We start from the raw sequence: 21,436 nt of genomic DNA on the forward strand, positions 1-21,436 counted from the left end.
GAGCCACCCTTCAGTAGTGCATACTGTATATTAGCCTCAGAAATAGGGTACCAGTGGTGTCGTAATTAAGCAGTGTGAAAGACAAACACATCTGTCCTGAACCACCCAATGCTTTCCCATTACCTCCTTAGGGCTAGTAGTGCTAGCACCATATAATGGCAAGCACAGGCACATCCATCGCAGCTAGAGACTAGCATCAGGCTATTCACACTTTTCCATCCCTCCAGGAGGTCCCCAGGCTTGCTCACAATGGGCACCCAGCAGGGGAGGTGGGTGGTCTTGATGAGATTGGCATGGCCTTGGTTGGGCACTTCGAAGGGGGCATAGCTTGTTTGTTAGTGATGGCAAGGGGGTGGAGGGGTATACGGTGTCCCAGGGGCGCCAAACTTCATTTACACCAAAGCCCAAGCTGCAATACAAGAGGACAGACCCCCAACTGGAGCTAATCCACACCCACGACCCTTGCGCTGCTTGTTCGGCAGAGAGAGAAAACACGCTTCTTTGATCTACCCAGCACCGAAGGTGAGGGAAACAAAGGAGCTGATAAGATAAGAGATCAAGATGAAAATGAAATAATTTCACCCAGGCCGAGCTGATCCCTGGATACAGGCATTATTTGCGCGTCTAGAAAAGTCTTCTCTCATTTCAAGCCAAAGGCGCGCTGACCCAGACGTTTGGAAGCACAGAGCTCTGTCTCAGAGGAGAGCAAAAGGAATGGAGCTGCACACTTCCAATGGCAAATAAAGCCAAGACAAGTCCCCACAGCACGCCACAGGCCCACCTCTTATCGGGAAGACATGAAAAGAAAAAACAACTTCTTTAAAATTGGATGAGTATATTAATTTTCCAAAAGTAGTTCATTAGCACTTGATTCATTATGAATGGAATAGGGGGAAGAGATGTACAGGGAAAGGCTTGTCAATGAAATCTTTGTGTAGGAGCACTTTGGGAGGTTAATTAAAACTGCAGTATAATTAGATCTGAGGTGTGTGTGTCAGACTCATACTAATGGGAAGTCCCCCGACAGCTCACATGATCCCAATAACTGCTATCCTAAATACTGTGTGCCAAAATTATTTACATAAAAGAATCCATGGTACAGGCCACCTCCCCAAAAAACTGAATTATCAGTTGAAATGCAAAAGCTCAACATAAATTTGGTCACACTTTATTAAAGATTCTCAGTTAAAAGGAAAAATGTTATGAACTAATTAGTCTTCCTTAAACTGATAATTGTCATTTGTGAGAGTTGAAACTTGTGGTACAAGTCAAACACCTGTATTTGTATGTTTTGTACTTCTGACTTACTGAAACATTATTGCCAATTTACAATAACTGCAATGTGTTGCTATGTTCATGAATGTAGGCTTTTAAGACACGTGTGGATAAAGCACAATTTTATGCCTCAAATCTTTTTTTTGTTTGTTTGTTTTTTTAGTTTTTAATTTTAATAAAATTATGTTTTATGCAGTTAATTGGTTTAATTGGAGTGTTAGAAGCAGCAAAGTCAGCTGGACATGGTCTGTGCTGGACACTGGACACCCAGGATTGTAGTTCACCACCCATGATGTGTGCCACCCACACAGAAAAAATTTCTAGAGAAAAACTGAACTCTGCTCTGTTCATTCCAAATGGAGATTATACTTAAGACCCTCAACTTAAGCATTTTAGAATTCAAATAATAGATTCCTAAGATAACAGCCGTGATGGAGGCATTTTAATGAAATCTCAGTAGTAATGACAACACACCTGGAAACTGCTGTGCTTCTTTGTTGGGAACGTTATTTAGTCGAATTTCAAGCATGTCCTCCATGCTCCAGTTATCAGACATGCATGTGTATTCTGTCAGTTTATTTACACTGCACTGTTTTGTCGCATATATATATATCGTAATAAAATGTTTAAAGTAGGTGATCCAATGGGGAACCTATCAGAACGTGACAAACACTAAGATGCTTGTTCAGAAAATGTGGCTGCAACTAAGTTTCCACATATGGAGATCCTACTTCTTGGTATATGGTTAAAGAAAAACAGAGATTATACGCATAACAAAACCAATGAAATGACTTAATGCAGTAGACACTTTAAACTGCAGAAACTAGGACCACTCAGTCATTTTCCTTGCCCACATTAGACGAGGTATCAAGGGTCTCCATCTCGGCTGGAGGTGCAGTTGCTATTAGGCTGCAATAGTAACTAGCAATAGATATCTCTGTGTGCTTTTGGCACCTCGCCAGTGCAACATGAAAGAGGCAGATGTTTCGTTTTGAAGCAGGCATTTTTAATAAATTATTTATTCCCCCACCCCTCCCTGCCACCAACCTACCAAGTAATCCTTGAGTGAACAGGGGAAATATATATATATATATATATATATATATATATATATATATATATATATATATGTGTGTGTGTGTGTGTGTGTGTGTTTTTATAAGTGCATAATTATCTGTATTGGCTCTATTATCTCTGAAGTCTTGAGTTGCTGGATTCCTTCAACAGATATATGGTCCAATGGTGAAGCGTTTAGAGTCCTACTGTTTTGAAAATAAAGGTACCTAGGCGGTTCTTGGATTATGTATGGTTCTAGAGAAGTTTTAATTTATGTTGACTGTGTGAAAATTATTTACACTATACCAAATCTCTTTTACAATATAGGATTCTTTAAAGAACCACCCAGTGCTAGGGTCCTACAGAATTTACTCCTGTGGTACCTTTATTTTTAAGGGTGGAATTGATGTTAGTCCTAGACCAAACAACAAAAGCATAAACCACTAAAAAGTTCTTTAAGGAAACCAAAAGTGGTTCTTCAATGGCATGGCTCCCAAGAACCCTTTATTTTTAAGAGTGTAATCTCAGCCTGCCGAGCCCCAGACAAAGCCAAAGTCAAGTGCCAGCAGCACGTGAGTTTATAGCAAACTACGGCTCTGTGGTATCATTCTATCCACGCTCCTCTGTCCTGCTGCGCCGTGGCTGCGATGCTCGAATAAATAGCGGCGTAAATACGCATCAGGAAGAGAGACAAGGAGTGAAGACGGGGTTTATTTTGGGCCCGACCTCTGCTTCCCACCGCTCCCCCACTAAAACAACAGCATTAGGCTCTAATGGGGCCGCCGGAGAGCCGGGTTCACCTTCGCCATTACTCCCCAGGCGTCCACACCCAGCGGGCAACCCACTCCATCAGCCTCAAGGTCGGGCCGAACACTGCCCTCGTTTCCCTGCCTCTTCCAACCCCGGCCACCCCTCCAGGCCTCCACCGACCTGCTGCCGATGCCCCTCGACCCCCCCCCCCCCTCCCCCTCCCTGCTACGCCTGCTCTCCTTGCCCCGTCCTCTCTGGGTCCCAAGGTGCCACCTGATGATGAATGGGGTGCAATTAGTTTCATCCGACACTGCCCTGGATTTGCTCCTAGCCTCTCCATCTCCAAAAAAACAAGGCCATCATAGACAAACAGCCATCATGCCACTGGCCACCAACAGAATCTCCAATATAGACACTCTAACAAGAGAAAAGCCTAAGCTTATGACAGGATTTCTGTGGCAGAGAAATCTGTGTTACCTACATCTTCTTGCTACATTAACAAAATGTTCTGTATTTCTAACATGCTTTCTAAAATGTCACCAGCTTCTTCATTACACATTAATGCACTGAGCTGATATTCGGAGAGCGTGGATGTGGAAACTCTACATTTTAAGGTTTTTTTTTTTTTAAAGGTACACCACTAAAACTGACAGAAACGGCAATGGCATTCCTCCCTCTTGAAGACAAACATCAAGGATCCACACTCATAATTCATTTATAACTCCAGTTAAAAGGGTCCTAGTAAGCTGGCATCCTTGCCTGTTTGGCATACATGCACTCCTTTTTTATTGCGAGTTAAGCTACAGATTTGCTCTTGGTGTTGATGGGGTCGTGGAGCGACTGTCATTCAGCCAAGTTTTCCACTGGCTGGCATTAAATCGACTCACAGTGGCTTTCCGTAGAGAGGGTAGTGACAGTGCAAACACAATTGGCCCTGTACAACCTGGATGCTTTGCGATTCAGACACATACAGTTAAGAAGGCATGCTATTACTGTCCCATGGGACTCCAGAAAAGTTACAAAGACTCATGTGAAACACAGAGAGATGGGGAACAAAAGGCAGAGGAAAACATGTTCCTCTGCAGCAAGGCTGCTAGATCCAACTTCAAAAAGAATGAAGGGATTGAGGAAATGCTAATTTCTTGCATTTTGCTGTTATCAGGCCTGCTGACCAAAGAGCCAACACTATTTAGATGCAACTACAACAAGGCTCGAAGGTCAAACTGTGCCTACTCAGCAGAATTTAACTTTGCTTTGTGCTGTGAAAGAGTTCACTGTGCTAGTGCCTATGTTAGCCATGCTAACACATGATACTGCCAGGCTAATTCCTCCAAAAATAGAGGTGGTAGACTAGTGACAACTGAAGACAGAGTGAAATAGGATGGTGGCAGGACGAGGCAACACAGAGCCCTGCATGGTGGGACAGATGAAACACAGAAGCCAGACACTGGACAAACGGTCCACACTTACCACCATCACGCGAATCCACTCAAAGTGCCAGGAAGCCAAAATATCCTCAAGGATATGGCTTTCAGGCAGCCGTCCATCATGGGAGGGGACAGAGCCCGGCACCTTATGGACCAGAATAAATTGAGATCTTTTTAAAAGCAGGGTTATAAAATTAAGACCAAAAAAAAAAAACATTGAAGGGTACTGAATGATCTTGAGGGACCATGAGAGAAAGCAAAGCATAAGAAATCGATCTGATGGATTTGCCAAAGACAAAAAATTGGCTTTTTTGTATAGCAAGACAATGCCATGAGTCTGTGAGGGTTCTACTTTATCTTTTCATTTTTTATGTTTCTTTCTCTATTAGCCAAACATGATTAAAATGCAGTTCCTGGGAGCATTTACCAAAAAAAAAAATAAGGGAGGGGGAAAAAAAGGGGAGGCAAAAACAGTCAAAAGCATCTTTTACAGCATGAAGCTTTTCATCTTTCAGAGGCACAAGGAAGAAAAGAAAAAGAAAAGAACTCAGAGCGGCACAAACTTTTCTTCCCCTCCCTCTCTCCCCTCTTCTCAGCACTTAGGGATGGAGGGAAAAAAAGGCTCGGTACCTGAGGACACGCGTAGCAAATCACAAGCTCAATAGCCCCGGAACAAGTTTTCAGTCACAGTTTTTCAAAGTATTAAAAATAATCCCCGCCGCACTCTTTAGTCCAATTACATACTAGCATGCAGCTATCACCCAGATCAACCCCATCCCTTGGATCCGGCGGGCTTAGCGCTCCATGTGCTATCTACAGATAAGCTCCGCTTGTAATGCTAGATTCCAGCTGACATAATTGTGCATGAATTGGGATCAGATTTTCGGCATTTCACGGTGCAAAGAGGTTAGCTTGTGTTTTCCCCTGCTAATGTGGCCCTGATGGAGCTACGGAGAGTGAAACAATGAAAGATGAGGTACAGAGAGCTAGACATAGACATAGGAAAAAAGAGAGAGAGATCTGGCTGTGAAATGTGCATTAGGGTTGTCGACAGGCCCAAGGGTCATGGAAACGAGGAAGTGTGTCGTTATGGCACCCCAGGGCACCAGGGCTGTGATACAGCGGCAGTTATTACCCAGCATGCACCTGTCAGGGCATCGATAACCGCGCTGCATCTATCACACAGCCCCAGCTGCTCCCCCCAGCCCATTAGATGCCTGATTACTGATTGTAAATGCCAATGCAAGCCAGACTGCAAATAATCCTTCCCTTTCCCCATTTTTCTTTTTATTTTTTTTTGCTGATAGCATCTCATCTTCTTTCACTGAATGAAAGAGCAGTGATGAAAGATACACATATTTTAACAATAAAAGCAGATAAAAAAAAATAAACAAGATTTGCACAGCAAACAAAGTGTCAGTGTCTGCTTTTTGTGCCATATTGTACTGAAACTAAAGAATATTGTTTTCTTTCTTTCTTTCTGCCAGTGTCTCTCTCATATTCATCTCCCCCTCACTAGCTAGGTAGTGCCCTGTTTGCTTATTTTACATACAAGAAAAATGTTCAAGAAGAGCACAAAAACACAAACACACACTCTTGCTTATTCTTCTCACTAAAAGGGCTGCAACGGTACACGTATTTCCAGGTATGATTCTGAGGTCAAGATTGAATTCTGATATTTTGTACAAAAAATGTCATGAAAACTACACGATTTGGCTCAGAGAAATACAAACTATATTTCAACCAAATAACTGCAAGCATGTCCTTGTGCAAAATAGTAAAATTAGAGACAACCTGATACCACTTTTTTCTTTTCATATGCCAATACAGATTTTGAAATCTTGAGTATTGGCTGTTACCTATCTAGGGGTGGGCGATATATAAAAAAAAGTATTTTGTGATACATGATACATATAATATTTTGTCAGGTAAAATATGCCAGTAGTGTTCCATTAAAAACTGCTTTTAGAAACCATGAATACGATGATTATTATTCAATATTTCTTAGATTTTGCTGCACTAAATCAAACTAAACTGGACTAATTATGTTCTCTTCAAAATGAAGCATGCAGTTGGTCAAAGTTCTTTAAGTGCTGACAAGATCCACAATGTGCTCAGAATTCCATATCATTTATCACAACAATAAACATGATCACAGTATTGATAAAATATCATCATATTGTCCATTCTTTTTTCTTTAAAAACAACTTCTTTAAGTTTTAACATTAGGTATTTTTAACTGAAGCATTTAACTCATGCTCAAACACTCTGCTACCACACAGGAAGATAGACACAACTAACACCACATCATACAGTGTGAATGTGTGATATTTCAGAATAGATTTGCTACAGGACTAGATCCAGTTCATTTTTTGTTCAATTTGGTCTAATCTAGATTTTTCTGATGATATCGGCCTAGTGTGGATACCTGGTATCAGATCAGCACCAGCTCTCAATAGTGATCTTATAATGCAGAAATGCATAACATGAACACAGATGCTCAGTTTTGATCATTGGAAGTATTTCCACAAAAGACAGTGATGAAAAAACTCAAAAGAGGCTGTTGATGCAACCCCATTTAAGTTTGGACGCTGTGTATAATGTACATAAACACAGAATGAAATGATGTGCAAAACATTTAAATCCTATATTTGTTTGAAAATAGTACAAAAACGACAAAATAAAATGTTGAAACTAAAATGGTACTGTTTCGTTTTTTATTTATGCCAGTTTTAAATTTGTTGCCAGAAACATTTTTTTTTTAAAGTTGGGACAGGGCAACAAAAGACTAGTATTTTTCAATGACTACATGGGTTCAGAAACACTTCTGAAAACCAGTGTGTGTAAACACAAATGCAAGTTAAGCCTCATGCAAAGAAGAAACCAAATATAAATATCATCCAGAAACGCTGTAGCCTGAGCTCATTTAAGATGGATTGAGATGAAGTTGAAAAGTGTCCTATGTGTTTGAAAAAACAAAATTTGAAACTCTTGAAACGATTCAAGAGTCAGCATGTGTGTTGGTATGACGGTGCATTAGTGCACATGGCATGGGTGACTTGCACATCTGTGAAGGCACCATTAACGCTGAGCGATATATATGGGTTTTGGAACAAGATATGCTGCCATCCATGATGTCTTTTTAAAGAAAGGCCTTGCTTATGTCAGCAGGAACATTCCTAACCATATTTTGCATGTATTAAAGCATGGCTCCATAGTAAAAGAGTCAAGGTGTTAAACTGATCTGCCTGCAGTCCAGATCTGTTACCGCATTATGAAACAAAAATTCAACAACAATTGAAACAATAAAAATTTCTCAAATTTTTAAATGTCCCTCACAGAAAAAATGTAATTGCTCCACACAGCCAACATTTTCACTCTGCTGCTGCACAGCATTTTTGTTTCATTTTCAATAACATTAAAAGTATTTGTAAAGACTTAGAATTTCACATTTCCTTATAGGGATATTTAATTTTTTTTATTTTTCAGTGAAAAAAAAATCTTTCACCCAGTAATCAAATGTTTTAGCAGAAAATCTGGTCAAAATTTTGATGCATTCCTAGGTCATACAGCTATTGTTTTTTTACTACTGGTTCAAATTACACTCACTAACTTTTTTTCAATGTGCTATGTTGTTGCTTTGCATATTTCACCTACAGAACAAGCGGCACACAGTTGTAGCTATTATTGCTGCATTCAACAAAAAGAGTATACACACACACACACACATACACACACTTGCAAACAGCTGTTGGACATGTAAGGAGGCGTGTGCAAGCTGTGGTAAGCCTGTGAGCTCAACATGATTGCTGTATGTATCTTATCTAGGGCGACTCCTCCCGAGGCTGTGTGTGTGTGTCTGTGAGTATGTATCTGTGTGTGGAGGAGAATTGCTCCAGTGCCCAGTCATGCGTGCAGGCCTAATCTCAGCACTCTTCCACGGGCTCTCCGCTCTCTCCCCTGAGACATGGAGGCTATCATCCAAGCCAGTGTTCACACACACACACACACACACACACACACACACACACACACACACACGCTGATTAGCCCCTTTGCCCTACTCTCTGGACAAAAATCCACACAACACCAGGCCAGGTGCTAACTCATAGCCAGCCCTATGCCATCAAACAGCATGCACTTTTAAATCTTAAACAGGATATACAGGAATGTCATAAGAAGATGACCAGGGGAAAGCTTAGTGCTAGGGCCTGACCAATATATTGGCAAATATTAAGCTTTCACAAGTGTATCAGCAACAGCAGAAATCACACAACAAAGCACTGTGTCAAGGCAATGTAAATGCATTTCACCAATGATGATGCTTTAAAAGGACTAAACATCATGTTGGAAAAGAGAACTGAGAAATATGGAGGTTTAATGTGATTGGAAACAGTCTGCTAAATAATATGTATGCATGTATTATCCCTTTCACTGTTAAATGAATAGTTTATTAAATATCATTAATAAGCTACAGTACATTCCCCACTGTTTCTGCTGTAAGTTTTCCAGAGCGCGACAAAGCACTTTTCTGAGGAAAATTCTCAGCATTTTCCAAATAGCTGAAATGTTCTGATGGTTCATTTGAGTAATTATGAAAATAAAATACTTAATGGCAGGGTTGCAATATTATCAATAACCCTGCTGTTTTAACAAGAAATGATTATTGTCAAGCAAATTATACTTAGATAATGCCCAGGCCTACATAATACATAATCAGAATTGGGGCTGTGATCACATTTTCCTATTAATCATACTATTGCTACAACAATACTACTAAAAGTCTGAAAAATAGGGCTGTATAAATTCTGTTATGGACTAAAATGACTACATGAAATTAAAACACACCTTGTAGTGTATTTTAGTGTATATACTGTTCATTCTATTTTAAATACAACTGTACATACTGTGTAGGCTATCACATACAAGATGTGCTGCGCCACACAGTGTAGCACAGCTTCATGTTGCAGTGAGAGTGCTGCTAATTCTGAACGTCAATTTTATACCATACTCGTATAGTTAACAGCTAACTAATTCATTACAAACTCACTATTTTTGAGCTAAACTGTATGAGATGAAATAAGTTACAAGGTGACCAGGCTAGTGATGTTACCTGAGGCCTAGCATTTCTGTATTAAACATTAGATTTTCTACCTTTCTTGTTGTAAATTTCAAGCCATGTCATCTGCTATGCATTTTTGTGGTCTCATTCAGAAATGAATTAAATGCAGTAACAGCAAAATGCTGAGCAGCACACTGTGGTGCTTAGAGAAATTGAGCAGTGATGGAAGTTGCCAAGCACCGACACCAATGTATGCATCTTCATTACAAACCATGGTTTTAAACGTGTGAATGCTGTACAATGCTGCTGCTGATGATAACTATTCGTTTGTAAAGTGATATTATGCATAAAACCAAGAAGAAATATTGTAGAAGTTGTACCTGGTGAAAAAAGCCTCTTGTTCTGATTCTAATGAAAAATGTAATGCTCTGTTTAGCCATATGATTCATTTCATATGAAAATCAAAACCAAACTCTTTTACAGGATCAACAGTGATGTTATGAGAAGCACAGTAAATATGATCCATTGACCTTTGTAGATGCATACAACTGCAAACCAGCTGTGGTTGCATATTGGCTATTAGCCATAGTTTCTTACTGCGGAGCCCCATTACTACTCTTTAAATCCACACAAATGTATTTAGCGAGGTTTAACAATAACACTGCAGTACATGGCAAGCTCATTATCACCTAGGTAATTACCTGCCATTCTGTCGGTGTATTTACTTTAGTTTGGCGGAGCAGGTGCTAAGATGTTTCGGCTGTTATTGTACCAGGTGATGATGTCTTTGGTGGAGACAATGAGATCTCTGGAGACAGGCTCTTCAACACAGTATGTGCAAACACACTGGCATGAGCCTGGCAAACAGTGGGGAGGAAGAGTGTTCAGTAAACAAATGGCACACTTGTTTGATATAGGAGCACAGAGCACGGCACTTTGGCAGAAAGAGATGACTTCATTTTCACTTTTATGTCCATTATGAAGAGACTAAGTGAGTGAACTTTTTAGGGCGACTAGGTAGATGAGAAAAAACACAAAAACCTATTATTTGCTTCATAAAGTAGTATATGATATAGGTAGTGTTATACGTGAGATCAAAAGAGGTGAGATCAAATAAAGACGTAAAGTAAAAAGTAGGAAGAGTCCAGGAACAGACAAGAACTGTGCAAGACAATCAAGACCAACTGTAATTCATATATAATTCACTTTACATTTACTATACATAAAAGATACCAGTAAATACAATTATTAAGTAAGGTCTTAGTTCAACTCAATTCTGAATTAAACATGTTCTTGCATGTTCTTCATCTAAGCTATTTAAAATAAAATGTGTTTAATCATTGCATACTGAGTGCAGATTTTATTTTAAATATGTAGAGCAAGAACTAAAGTATTCTCTTTGAAATTGTTGTTGACTTTCATAAAATAAGAAAGGTGATAATGGCAGTTGTAAAAATACAAATACATCTGAATGTAATTGCATTGAATTAAAAATAGTTCAATTGCCAGTGACTGCTCTTCCTATTTGGCTGGCCTTTACAAATTTACATGTCCTCTTTTTGTCGATTTGACAAGTGACAAGACGTGTGACAAGCCAAAACTGCTCCATTCATGCTATGTCATACTAGATGTGACTCGCATGTCACTAGAACATTTGTTTATTCCAACAATGGATACATTAATATAATCTGCAGATGTCTTTATTCTATTTACAAATTAAAAAAAACTTTAAGTAGATGACATTTGCTACTGAGTGTTTGAAAAAGGTTTAGGCTGATTTCCCTCATCAGTATAACAGACCCTGCAACTTCCTTGAAATTTGTTCAACTGTGATGCTTCAAATACAGCTGTCTGTTGTTTACATTCTGGAGCCAGACTGCATAATAAAGACAGAAGACATTGCTGAATTTTGTTAAATTTTTAGCTAGAAACCTCACACGGCAAGTCAAAAACAAACATAAAGCCAAGTGACACATAAGGCCGGTTTAAAAGTCTACAATGTTTAATGTAAAAGCATACTGCATAGAGCATCGAACAGTGCATTCACTGTGCCTGGTGCAAAATGGGCCAAGACTGAGACTATTAATTTACAGTCGTAAGACTGAACTTGAGTACTACTACTACTATTACTACTACTACTACAACACTAGATATAGACAACATAAGCAGTCCAATATCCCATCTGCTGACTGGTGAATAAAGAAAAGCTATTCCAGTATCATGCACCTGTGTGTAATATAATTATGTGTGTTTAATATACAGCCTTCATTTCACCTGTGGAGGTGTTTAGTACAAACTATATATCTGATCAACCTGCTGATCCTTCTACTGACCTAAGAGGACGGCAATAAGCTCTGTTAAACTTTTCCACTCCTTCTCCAGGTGCCTGCACCAGTTTAACAACTGAGCCGTCTCCATCAATTAGCCTTGACTTTGGACTTTCATTGAGAGTAGGTGACTAATATCTATGCCGACTCGGAAGAAAGACACTTTTTCACGATCGCCCAACAATCTGCTAAGTGAAAACACGTGTCCAAGGCACAGGCCCCGGCCCATGAGGGGGCCCGCACCCAATGGGAAGCAGGTGCTCCACTTTTTTGCCATGTAATACCCCATTTAGCCCCAGGGCCAAAGGTTATCCAGCTAATAGCTGCCCGGTGCAGAGCGAGGAAGAGCCAAGCGCTAGGCCAGGCTAAAACATCTGGGACATATTGCGCATACTTGCAACATATGCTTCAGGTTCAATTAAAATGAGGTCTTGGCACATTTATTCGTCCTTTTTTTTAACTTTGAAACCTTCATCCAGTAAAAAAAAGGCCTCCCCTGACCTGACCTTAATATTTTACTATTTGAGCAAACAGAAGAAGTAATGAGAGCGTGGGGTCGTTGACTCTAAGGGAAAGAAAAGGAGAAAGAGAGCAAGAGAAAAAGAAAGAGAGAGAAAGATGTGAAACGCCACTTACATTGTGTTCACTTACTTCATTTACAGTGAACCTAACCAGGTTTGAAGTAAAAGGGCAATGTCAGAAGAGTTATAAGCAAGGGCACATAAGAAAGGAAGAGAAAAAACTGAGGAAAAAAACTAAACAAAAAAGAAGAAAACATCCTTTTTCAACTACTCTGCAGCTGAAATAAAATGCTGGCAGTCAAAAGGGCCAACATTAGATGAATTGTGAGCAGAGTGAGGGTCAACATGCTGTAACATTTGTACTGTGTGATGTGGAGGGTGTTTAGCATAATGCTACTAATAATCATAATCAAAGTTTCTGGGCTGAATGACAAAATAGACCAAGTTCAGGTGCAACTAGCTGAAAATGAAAGCTAAGGATATACTGAGGAGACTAAGGGTTTAGCATAAAATAGCCTTTTTGATGTAGCGTCCCATAATTAATGTATGTTTTTTCTATGGACTTGCCAAAGCAAATGAACACTGACCAGGACACCGTATTAGGGTAATTGTAATTATAAAGAAAACATGATATGAGCCGTCCAGATAAAACATGTGAAAACGTGGGAACAATCACCATTCACTGGCCTGACTAATTTGCTTGGACTCCACACTAGGTTCATCCAATAATGCACGGTATAACTTTTCAGCTATTATTTATTTATTTACATACATGAATTAAACAGATTTTTTTTTCATTTTCAAATTTTAAAAAGATTGACTACCAATATGCTAAAAAATTAAGTCAGTGTTCTGAAACTGGGAAAGCCTGAAAATAGCATTTAATGTGTTATTTGTTGTGCAATGTAGTATTCTGTAGTGCACCAAATTCTGCCTGGTAGCCACTTACCTATTAAGGTAGCAGGAAAAAACAGCCTGCCCCCTCCCACCCTCACCCATTTATTTATCCTAAAGCACTTGTAGTCTTTCAAAATTTGCTTCTATCTTCAAGACACATCATCAAAAAGGAGTTTCCTTAGTCTTTAAATGAAGAAACGTTGCTACTGCTGCACCACTGTAAAAGGCAAATAGGCAAGTTTACAACAGATAAAGCGACAGTAAAACTTTTTATTTTGTCCAGTGTAACCTTTAAGTATAACGTAACTGCTTTATAAAATAAAATCTAAAAAAATACAAAAAATTGTAACATCCATAACATTTTCTCTGTCTTTCTCTATACATGACAGGCCTAAATGCCCTTCCACCCATTTTGCATATTTGTGACCCTGTCAAGTACAAAAAACTCAAACCTGACCACAACTGACAACTGAATCCTGCATAGATTCATATGATGTGAAGAAGTTGGGCTAAGAAATTATCAGAGCATCAACACTGCATTCTGGTGCCTCTCTACTAGTCACACATATGATTGAAACGGAAAGAGATTAACCATGATATTGTTTCCATGACCATTAAAATGCATTTCAATGTGTATTTATATTTCCATAGTTTTTTTCATAACAACTCACAATTTACAAAGAAAAAGCACGCTATGCAGATCAACCCAGCCTTGTCCTCATTTCATCACCCTTCCATAGTCCGACCACCAGTTTTGTTGACCCATTTACAGACAAAGGACCCAACAATACTGGTATTTTGGAGAAGAATAATGTAGTTTGCTCTTGGTCTCCCATTTAAATTCTCAGTCATAAGCATCAGCTCCGTCTGCCCATGCATTTGGCCTGCAGACATTTGAATGCTATTAATTGCACTTCAAAGGCCCTGAGAAATATCAGAAGCTCAACACTGGGGCCCTCAAGCCAAGTTTATTTATGTGTGTGCCATTCACCTTTATTCTGGGCTTGAAGAAAAAACATCAGAATGGCTCTGTGGACCAGAGGCTGGGCTTTTGAGGCTAGCTCTGGCAGACTGTGGCTTTTACTTTGAGCCGAAGACCACAGCTGTGGACCTCAGCTATACGTGACGTACTCAAAATGTCAAAGCTGAGCGAGGGAGAGCTTTCATGAACTGAATGTTAACCTCCTAAGGAGATTTGAGAGAAACTTGTACTTAAAAATGAAAGCAAAGTTAAAGTATCTTTTTCAGGAATCTCTTGAAAACAAAAACATTTGAAAATGCATCACAGTCAAAGACATTATGAGGGCCAGCTGACCCAAAGGGTTATTCAGTAATGTTTTGTTTAACAAGGCAAGTCAAAGAATTGTATTCATCTAACTGTGAAGCTATGTTCAAGCATCAGTGATAATTACCTTGTCATCCCTGTCATAGTCTTCGTCCTCGTCCTCCAGTAAGTCCTCCACTGCTTGCTGATGAGCATAAAAGAGAACAAAAGAAAGAAGCATGGGATAAACAAACAATTGGGAATAAATTTCATGTGAACAATGAGTAACATTTTCAAATTTGTACCAAAAAAACCCCCAACTTATTAGAATTCTTTTGTGCAAAATACGTTATTGACCCCAACTTCTAAATTTGTCAATTGCATCATCTTATAAGTTTCATAATCGTCTATAAGGTTAAAACCTTTGTGCAACCAATCAAAGGGAGATTGGACACTAAACGCTAACTACATGCTTCAATGAACCAAGACCGGACAACAATAGTGTCCTCCAACCCTCTTATGATTTCCTCATATCATGTGTCCATGATCCCAAAGCAAACTTATGGCCTCAGATTTCTCTTTAAATGACACAAAACACACAAAGACAGGGAAAGCTTGGTTGAATAGAGGTAGTTGGAGACAGACAGCAAAAACTCAGCTTCACTGCTTGAAAAGAATGCCTACTGAAGTGTTGTTGTGGTGAACAAAAGTTGGTTATGGAGGTAATTGTTGGACTCTTATCACTGCAGATACTAAACATTTAGAAGACTGTAATGTACAAAAGTTCATCCCTTTCTGTGTAATCCTTTGTAAGTGACTAGGCTTGAATAGTCTTGAAAATGTTTTATTCACAGATGTTATGTGCTCAGCTATTTGGTTAATCTAAGTGTCAATTGAACAGTTACATCCAGATGCCACTGAAAGATGCTTTTGTCATTTCAATTAACTGTAACAGATGTTTCCAAGCTTTGTAAAATACTTTAAATCAGCGTTTCTTAAGATATACTGTGTCCTAGTTTGGGTCACAGATGTATTTGTTCTGGGATGCTACATTATGCGCAGCATGTGTCAGTTCTAAATGTGTGGTGGGCGATCAAAAACGCAGCCATGAAATTTGCTATTGTTAATGTCATCTTTTGTGGCATTAACCCCTTTTTACAGTAGTCATAAAACACAATTTTCACTTGTTTGGAGGCCCTTCAGGTTTTGAACTTTGCATTTTACCTTCAATAATGTTGATGCAATTTATTTGATGGAAGAGCGGGCCTGCAGAAAGAGATTAATCAAGTCTGAAACTCACAGACTACGCTGCTACACAACCTTTTAAATGAAAATTGTTTGGATTTGTTTATGTTATTAAGCAGGCTGGCCAATCATAGCCACTTTGTCATGACTACACCTCTCGTTTATTTGTCTGTTTTACTGATTTTACTTGGAGCAATTTCTTTTCAGACTGTGTTCTTTATTCTACCAACAACTTAAAACTTAAAATGTTGTTTGAAGGTTTTGTTATTTGTTTAAGAAATCAATCACACAATATAGTTCTCTCTTTCACTCACTCTCCTACTAATGTGGAACGATGTTTAGCTATTAGCTGAACTCAGTATAGTAATAATTTTCTGCTTGGGTCCTAGTTTGGTATCAGTTCTCTTATTTGGGTTATCTTATATAGTTCTCCAAGTAAAGTACTTGGAGTATTAACCTACATTATATCGAAAACTTTATGCCGAAGAGGAATGTGGCATGCAGTTCCATCTTTGGACGTATCCATGTTTTTTAGGGATATTTATGCATGCTTGGTAATAAACTGTTAGAATTTCTTAATCACAACAAGGAGGCACAATCTTGAACAAGCATAAATTTGTGCATTTAATCAAAATAAAATCCAGTCTAATAATCATCATTTAAAGTGTGATATAATGTGTGTCTACGACATGACGCATTGCAAGGTCACTGAAGGAAGTGCTCTTTTATTCTAAAGTACTGTTTCAGCCATAAATTATTGTCACAGAAACAGAAAGAAATCACTCATTGTCTGTGTCGATAATTTGGGCGCATTAATTATTCACATCTCGTCTCATTTACCAAGCTGAAGGAGCCAATACAGAGGTACAGCCACAAAAGTCAGACAATGTGTTGGCAGACATATAAAGAGTTTATCTCGGTCAATTGAAAACACTCCATCAAGCTTGCACGGCCCCTGGGAGCCCGAAAGGAGTCCATATCACATGTCTGTTTTCGTTGCCGGAGGAGGGAACATGCATAGATCGTTATTTCTCCTCTTGTGGCTCCTCTTGTCAATCACACATCAAAAGCTTCAAGGTCATGTGCACGCTATTTACATAAGGCAATTCCTGCGTCTAAAAAAGCCCCAAAAGCTATCAGGGGGTGCGTTCTGTCTCCTTTTTGATGATGTTTTGGCTCTCCACAACCCATAAATAAGTTTTCTGCGACATCCAAAAAACTGTTACTTAGGCAAACAATAGCTTTTGTTCCTTTGTCTTGTTTAAAAGGCAGAGTGTATGGCTGCCATAAGCCTCTTATGTAAATGCTGCTAGCAGCGGAAACAAAAGGAGGGTTCAGGACAGTTGCAGGGATTGCTGCGAGTGAACTGATGATGATGTTTTGTGGTAAGGGGGTGCCAATCTACCAGCAGAGTAATACAGTTTCAATGGCAGGGTTAATCAGAGGCTAGTCTTCAGCATTGCGGGAGGAAGACAGAATCAATCAAGATTCGCATATTGAGTGTTAAAGAATCAACTGAGGACAGAAAGAAAATTTTAGAGAGAAAAAGAAAAAAATATCTTTTGGGCAGAATTCAAATATTGGCAAGTGCAGGTCAGTGTGTTTCTTTTCACTGACAGACCAGAGCCTGAGGAGAACATGAGGGGGGAAGGCGTCCTTTGGCCTTTCAGCTAGCAATGGCACCATCTCCAGCCCTGCTCTGTGACAACCATCCTGGTGAGTTAATGCACTTTTTCTCCTCTCCACTATCAGTAAAGGAAGAACTGCGCTATCTGTGCTTTTAATTCTAACCTTCGCCGTGACAGGTGCGCTGGGAATAGACGGCCAAGCCAGACAACCCATCCGACATGAAGATATGTACTTTAATTTTTTTTCTTTTTTTGCCCCCTCCATCCCTTCCCTCCTCTTGCTCCTCTTTGAAATGGGAGACATCTCTAGCGTCTCCAGCTGCTCGGGGCCTGGCCCTGCTTTGTATGCCGTGTGTGGACGAGGGGGCCCGGGAGAGACCAGGCCTGGAAGGCTGATAAGGGCTCTCGCCGGAGCACCTCCAGCCCAAACAGCCTCTTCACAGGCTGTCAGAGCACTGCTGGTCAGAGGGAGGGCTTGTGTCTGTGCCAGCTTTGGCTGACTGTGGGCTGACCCCTGCAGAGGCTAGAGTCAAAGAGTAGAGCTACTAGCAAAAGAGTGGCATCAAGAGAAGTACATGCACTTATCTATCAACTTAGCAGAAAAGTATCTGTTATTGCAGTTACTGCTTTAGTTTCATTTGATTTACTATTTCTATACCAATCCAAGCTGTTTGAAAACTAGTTTTACAAAAAAGTATTAAATGTGTTAAATATGAGGGGGTCAGATGCAGTGCCATTTTGTGTTTTTGTATAGTGCAGACACCACCACCATGTCTCTTCGGAGCTGAGCTATACAGGGCACACAGATTGCTGAGAATGCTGCTGGGTTTGATGCTCCAGTTTGGGAATGTGCCAGGGTCATGCGCTCCCAAAAGCCAGAAGCATCGGCATATCTATCAGTCCCACGACTTACGCTCTACTCTAATCTGCAGCAGCCTAGACCCACAGGATCCCTGAAAACACACACACACACACACAGTGTTCTGTAAACAAAAACCCCACCAGCGAGAGACGCGGCTGCCTCGACGACAACGGCAGTGGCTGTGACAAAAGTGCACTGAGCCTCCTCGTCGTTAGCGAAATAGCGGGTACAAAAGTTCACAGGGATGAAATGTGGGGAGCTGCCAAAGTCACTTCCTGCCTTGCTTCAAACCCTCACCTGTGAGCGGCTCGGAGCCACAACAGCACAAGGGAAATCAGCGGGGCAACAAACGTTGCCAGTTCAAAGTGACGTGACCTTTTTTGATTTTGTCACCTGTCAGGGGCTGGCAGCGGAGGAGCCGAGAGGCATCTGCCAGGCGCGAGATTCGCTGGAAGAGGTGGTGGCACTGAGGCGGATTAAAGGCCAAAGAACCCAATCCGGCTCCCCTTCCTCCTCTTCTTCTTCCTCTCCCGGCCCCTGCCATCATGCTCTCCCTTTTTCGTGCAGCCTCCCAGTCGGCTCACCCAGGCTGAGAGGAGCGAGGAGGAACGAAGAGCTTTACCACGAAACACCTCTAGCAGAGCGACTGCCAGTCAGGTTCTTGTCGAGTTTTTCTTTATTTCGTTGCGCAGTGATTGACGCTGGAGGTGGGCTTGACAGGCTCCTCGTTCCCCCCAGAGCAGCCCACCTGTACCAGAAGGCGGTGAGGAAAAACACAGCCTATCCTTTATTCATGAAGCTCCATCCAAGCTGTTTGTTTTTCAAATTACGCGCAGAAGCAGAAACAGACAAAACACAGCTCAACCCAAACAAAACGAGAGCGAGAGCTTGAGAGAGAAAAAAATAGAGTATCTGTTTATCTATAACAATGTGCAAAACTACTGCTGCTTCTTGCTCCTTTATAAGGGCTGGGGTAAAAGTTCAAATGCAGACCACCTTCCACTCTTTCTGAGCTGATGAAATATATATGATGCTGAAGTGCTGGATGTCTTTCTTCACGCTAGTTCTTTTACTGGCCACGTGAGATGATGGCAGCTCATACTGCGATGATGTCAGGCTGGAAGTTGGACCGAGTGACGGATCGATGACAGGTTTCTCCCTGAGAAACTCTGGTGAGATCAAGTCTCTATGGAGACAGAGACGCTTCAGGTCCTCCAGCTGACTGTCTACATCAGAGTGGCTGAAACAATGCACAGAGCCCACCGTCTGCATGATGATCATCCTGTGGTGGGTTGTGTAGTATTTAGCAATGATGCTATAGTGAAATGTAGAGAAAGTAAAAAACATGAATAATAATGAACAAGGATCTTTTCATCGTACTTCTAGTGTGACTGGAACTCTTCTATGAAACCTGAATATATTTGCTGGTGCATATAGATATATGCAAATAAGTGAGCTTTTACTTCTAAATTACAAGTGCAAGATACATGACTATAGCTACTGTGTGTTGCTATACACTGCTTTAGTTTAGCATGCATGAAAAACTGCCAGAAAAAGATTCAGAAGGGGAAAAAGTGCTAGGAGTACATCACCCTCTCTCCCCAACCACTGACAAGGTTGCCGAGAAGGACCTTAAAATGCTTAATTGCTTATGGGCTATTGAAAGAGACGTCACTATGTTTCTCCAGCTCTGACAGTATGTGCTATAATTAACACCTTCAAAACATCTGGTAAACTGTTTTCCGGGCCAGTGGATTCGGCAGTCTGGGTCTTCCAGGGCCAGCCACGAGCCCCATTCTCTCCATTCTAGCTGAGCTGTCCAACGCTTGAGTGAGCCCAAGCGGCCGTCCTGGAGCCCGCCAAACCGTTCAAGTCTCCAAACAAATGGAGCTGGAGGCCGGAGGGGGAGTTGTGGGAGTGTCAATGGAGGTGCAAAGAGTGCTGCCTCTCAGCAGGGAGTAGGCTGGCCATTGACAGGTACTGTCAGCCTGGCTTGGGTTACTGAGTAGGTGGCTCCCTTACCTGGAGGTTGAGGTCCCTTCCAAACCTCACCAGTAGGGGTCTCCTTTGCAACCAGTGTAAAATATCATTAGCATATTTTATAGAGACCGTTGTGGCTTTTTCCATATTTACTCTCCCACATGGTTTCCAATGATCGACAGGTTTGGTTCAGAAGTCATGATCTGTCTGACTCGCATCCAAAGGTGGTGGCACTCTGCCTGAACCCTTCAAATCATCTGCATGATATCCATTCACTGCGGTTTGGAAAAACCTCTCTTAGGAACCAAAGGAACTTACTTATACAGTCCTCAGGCCTACTAAATATCTCCCATTTTGAGACATTAGTTCAGGGGTATAGTCTAGTGTTTAGAGCCTAGCCTTCCCAGATGGTAAAAAGAACCTTTAACAATAACAGACTCTGACAGAGGGGTCAGGTAATTGGTGGAGGGGTGGCAGGCGGAGCACAGGCAAAGAATACGAGAGTCAGGGGTCAGCTGACTACAGGTTAAGAGTTGAGCTAGCATGTCAACCCTCGAGCTAACAACCCTCTTCAAGGAAATGACAGCTGAAAGTGGGTGTTTGTTTTTCCTGAACATACTAGCCTGTGGTTGTGGCATACAATAAAAAAATGGATACTTATTCTGAGGCGCAAACCTCGAGATCTTTCTCCACATCTAGAGTAGTGTTAGCATGACTGTTTGTGTCTTCCAAAGAGAGTTCAAGGAAAATTCCTTTAGTATTAGCCCAATCTCAGCCTCATGGAATCCATCCAGCTTTCCAAATGTTGACCTTAGGCCAAGGACTATGGTTTAATTTTACATGTTGTTTGAAGCAATTAGTAATTGCTGGCTCTTTCTCTCTCTCCTTTTTCTCCATTGTATCAGGGCTACAACTGTTTTATAAACAGTCTATAGAGGAAACCACATAACCAGAGGCTCATTCCAAAACAGCACACCACTTCCCACCACAACACTGAGAAATCCTATCAGACTTCAACAATGAACATCCTATATTAGTGACAATGTACATTAATCTTCCTGATAGCAGAACATATGGTGTGTCTGGGTGTATGTTTGTATGTACAAAGCTACATCTTTTAATCGCCTATATTTTATAATTGC

General features: G+C 40.7%; 1 protein-coding gene across 5 annotated transcripts in view; it reads right to left on the reverse strand.

The window, feature by feature from the left end:
- The window catches only part of mctp1a (multiple C2 domains, transmembrane 1a), a 195,878-nt gene that overhangs the window by 16,211 nt on the left and 158,231 nt on the right, over positions 1–21,436 (reverse strand). For 3 of the 5 annotated variants that reach the window (XM_017691126.2, XM_017691125.2, XM_017691129.2), the window contains 2 exons: positions 14,728–14,784; positions 4,552–4,653 (listed from right to left, as the gene is read on the reverse strand). In XM_017691126.2, the coding sequence (XP_017546615.1) occupies positions 4,552–4,653; positions 14,728–14,784 (159 nt within the window). The remainder of the gene's footprint in view (positions 1–4,551; positions 4,654–14,727; positions 14,785–21,436) is intronic. The other 2 variants (XM_037531321.1, XM_017691128.2) reach the window with 1 other exon arrangement.

The sequence above is a fragment of the Pygocentrus nattereri genome, chromosome 20 (genome assembly GCF_015220715.1).
Source record: "Pygocentrus nattereri isolate fPygNat1 chromosome 20, fPygNat1.pri, whole genome shotgun sequence".
Lineage (NCBI taxonomy): Eukaryota > Metazoa > Chordata > Actinopteri > Characiformes > Serrasalmidae > Pygocentrus > Pygocentrus nattereri.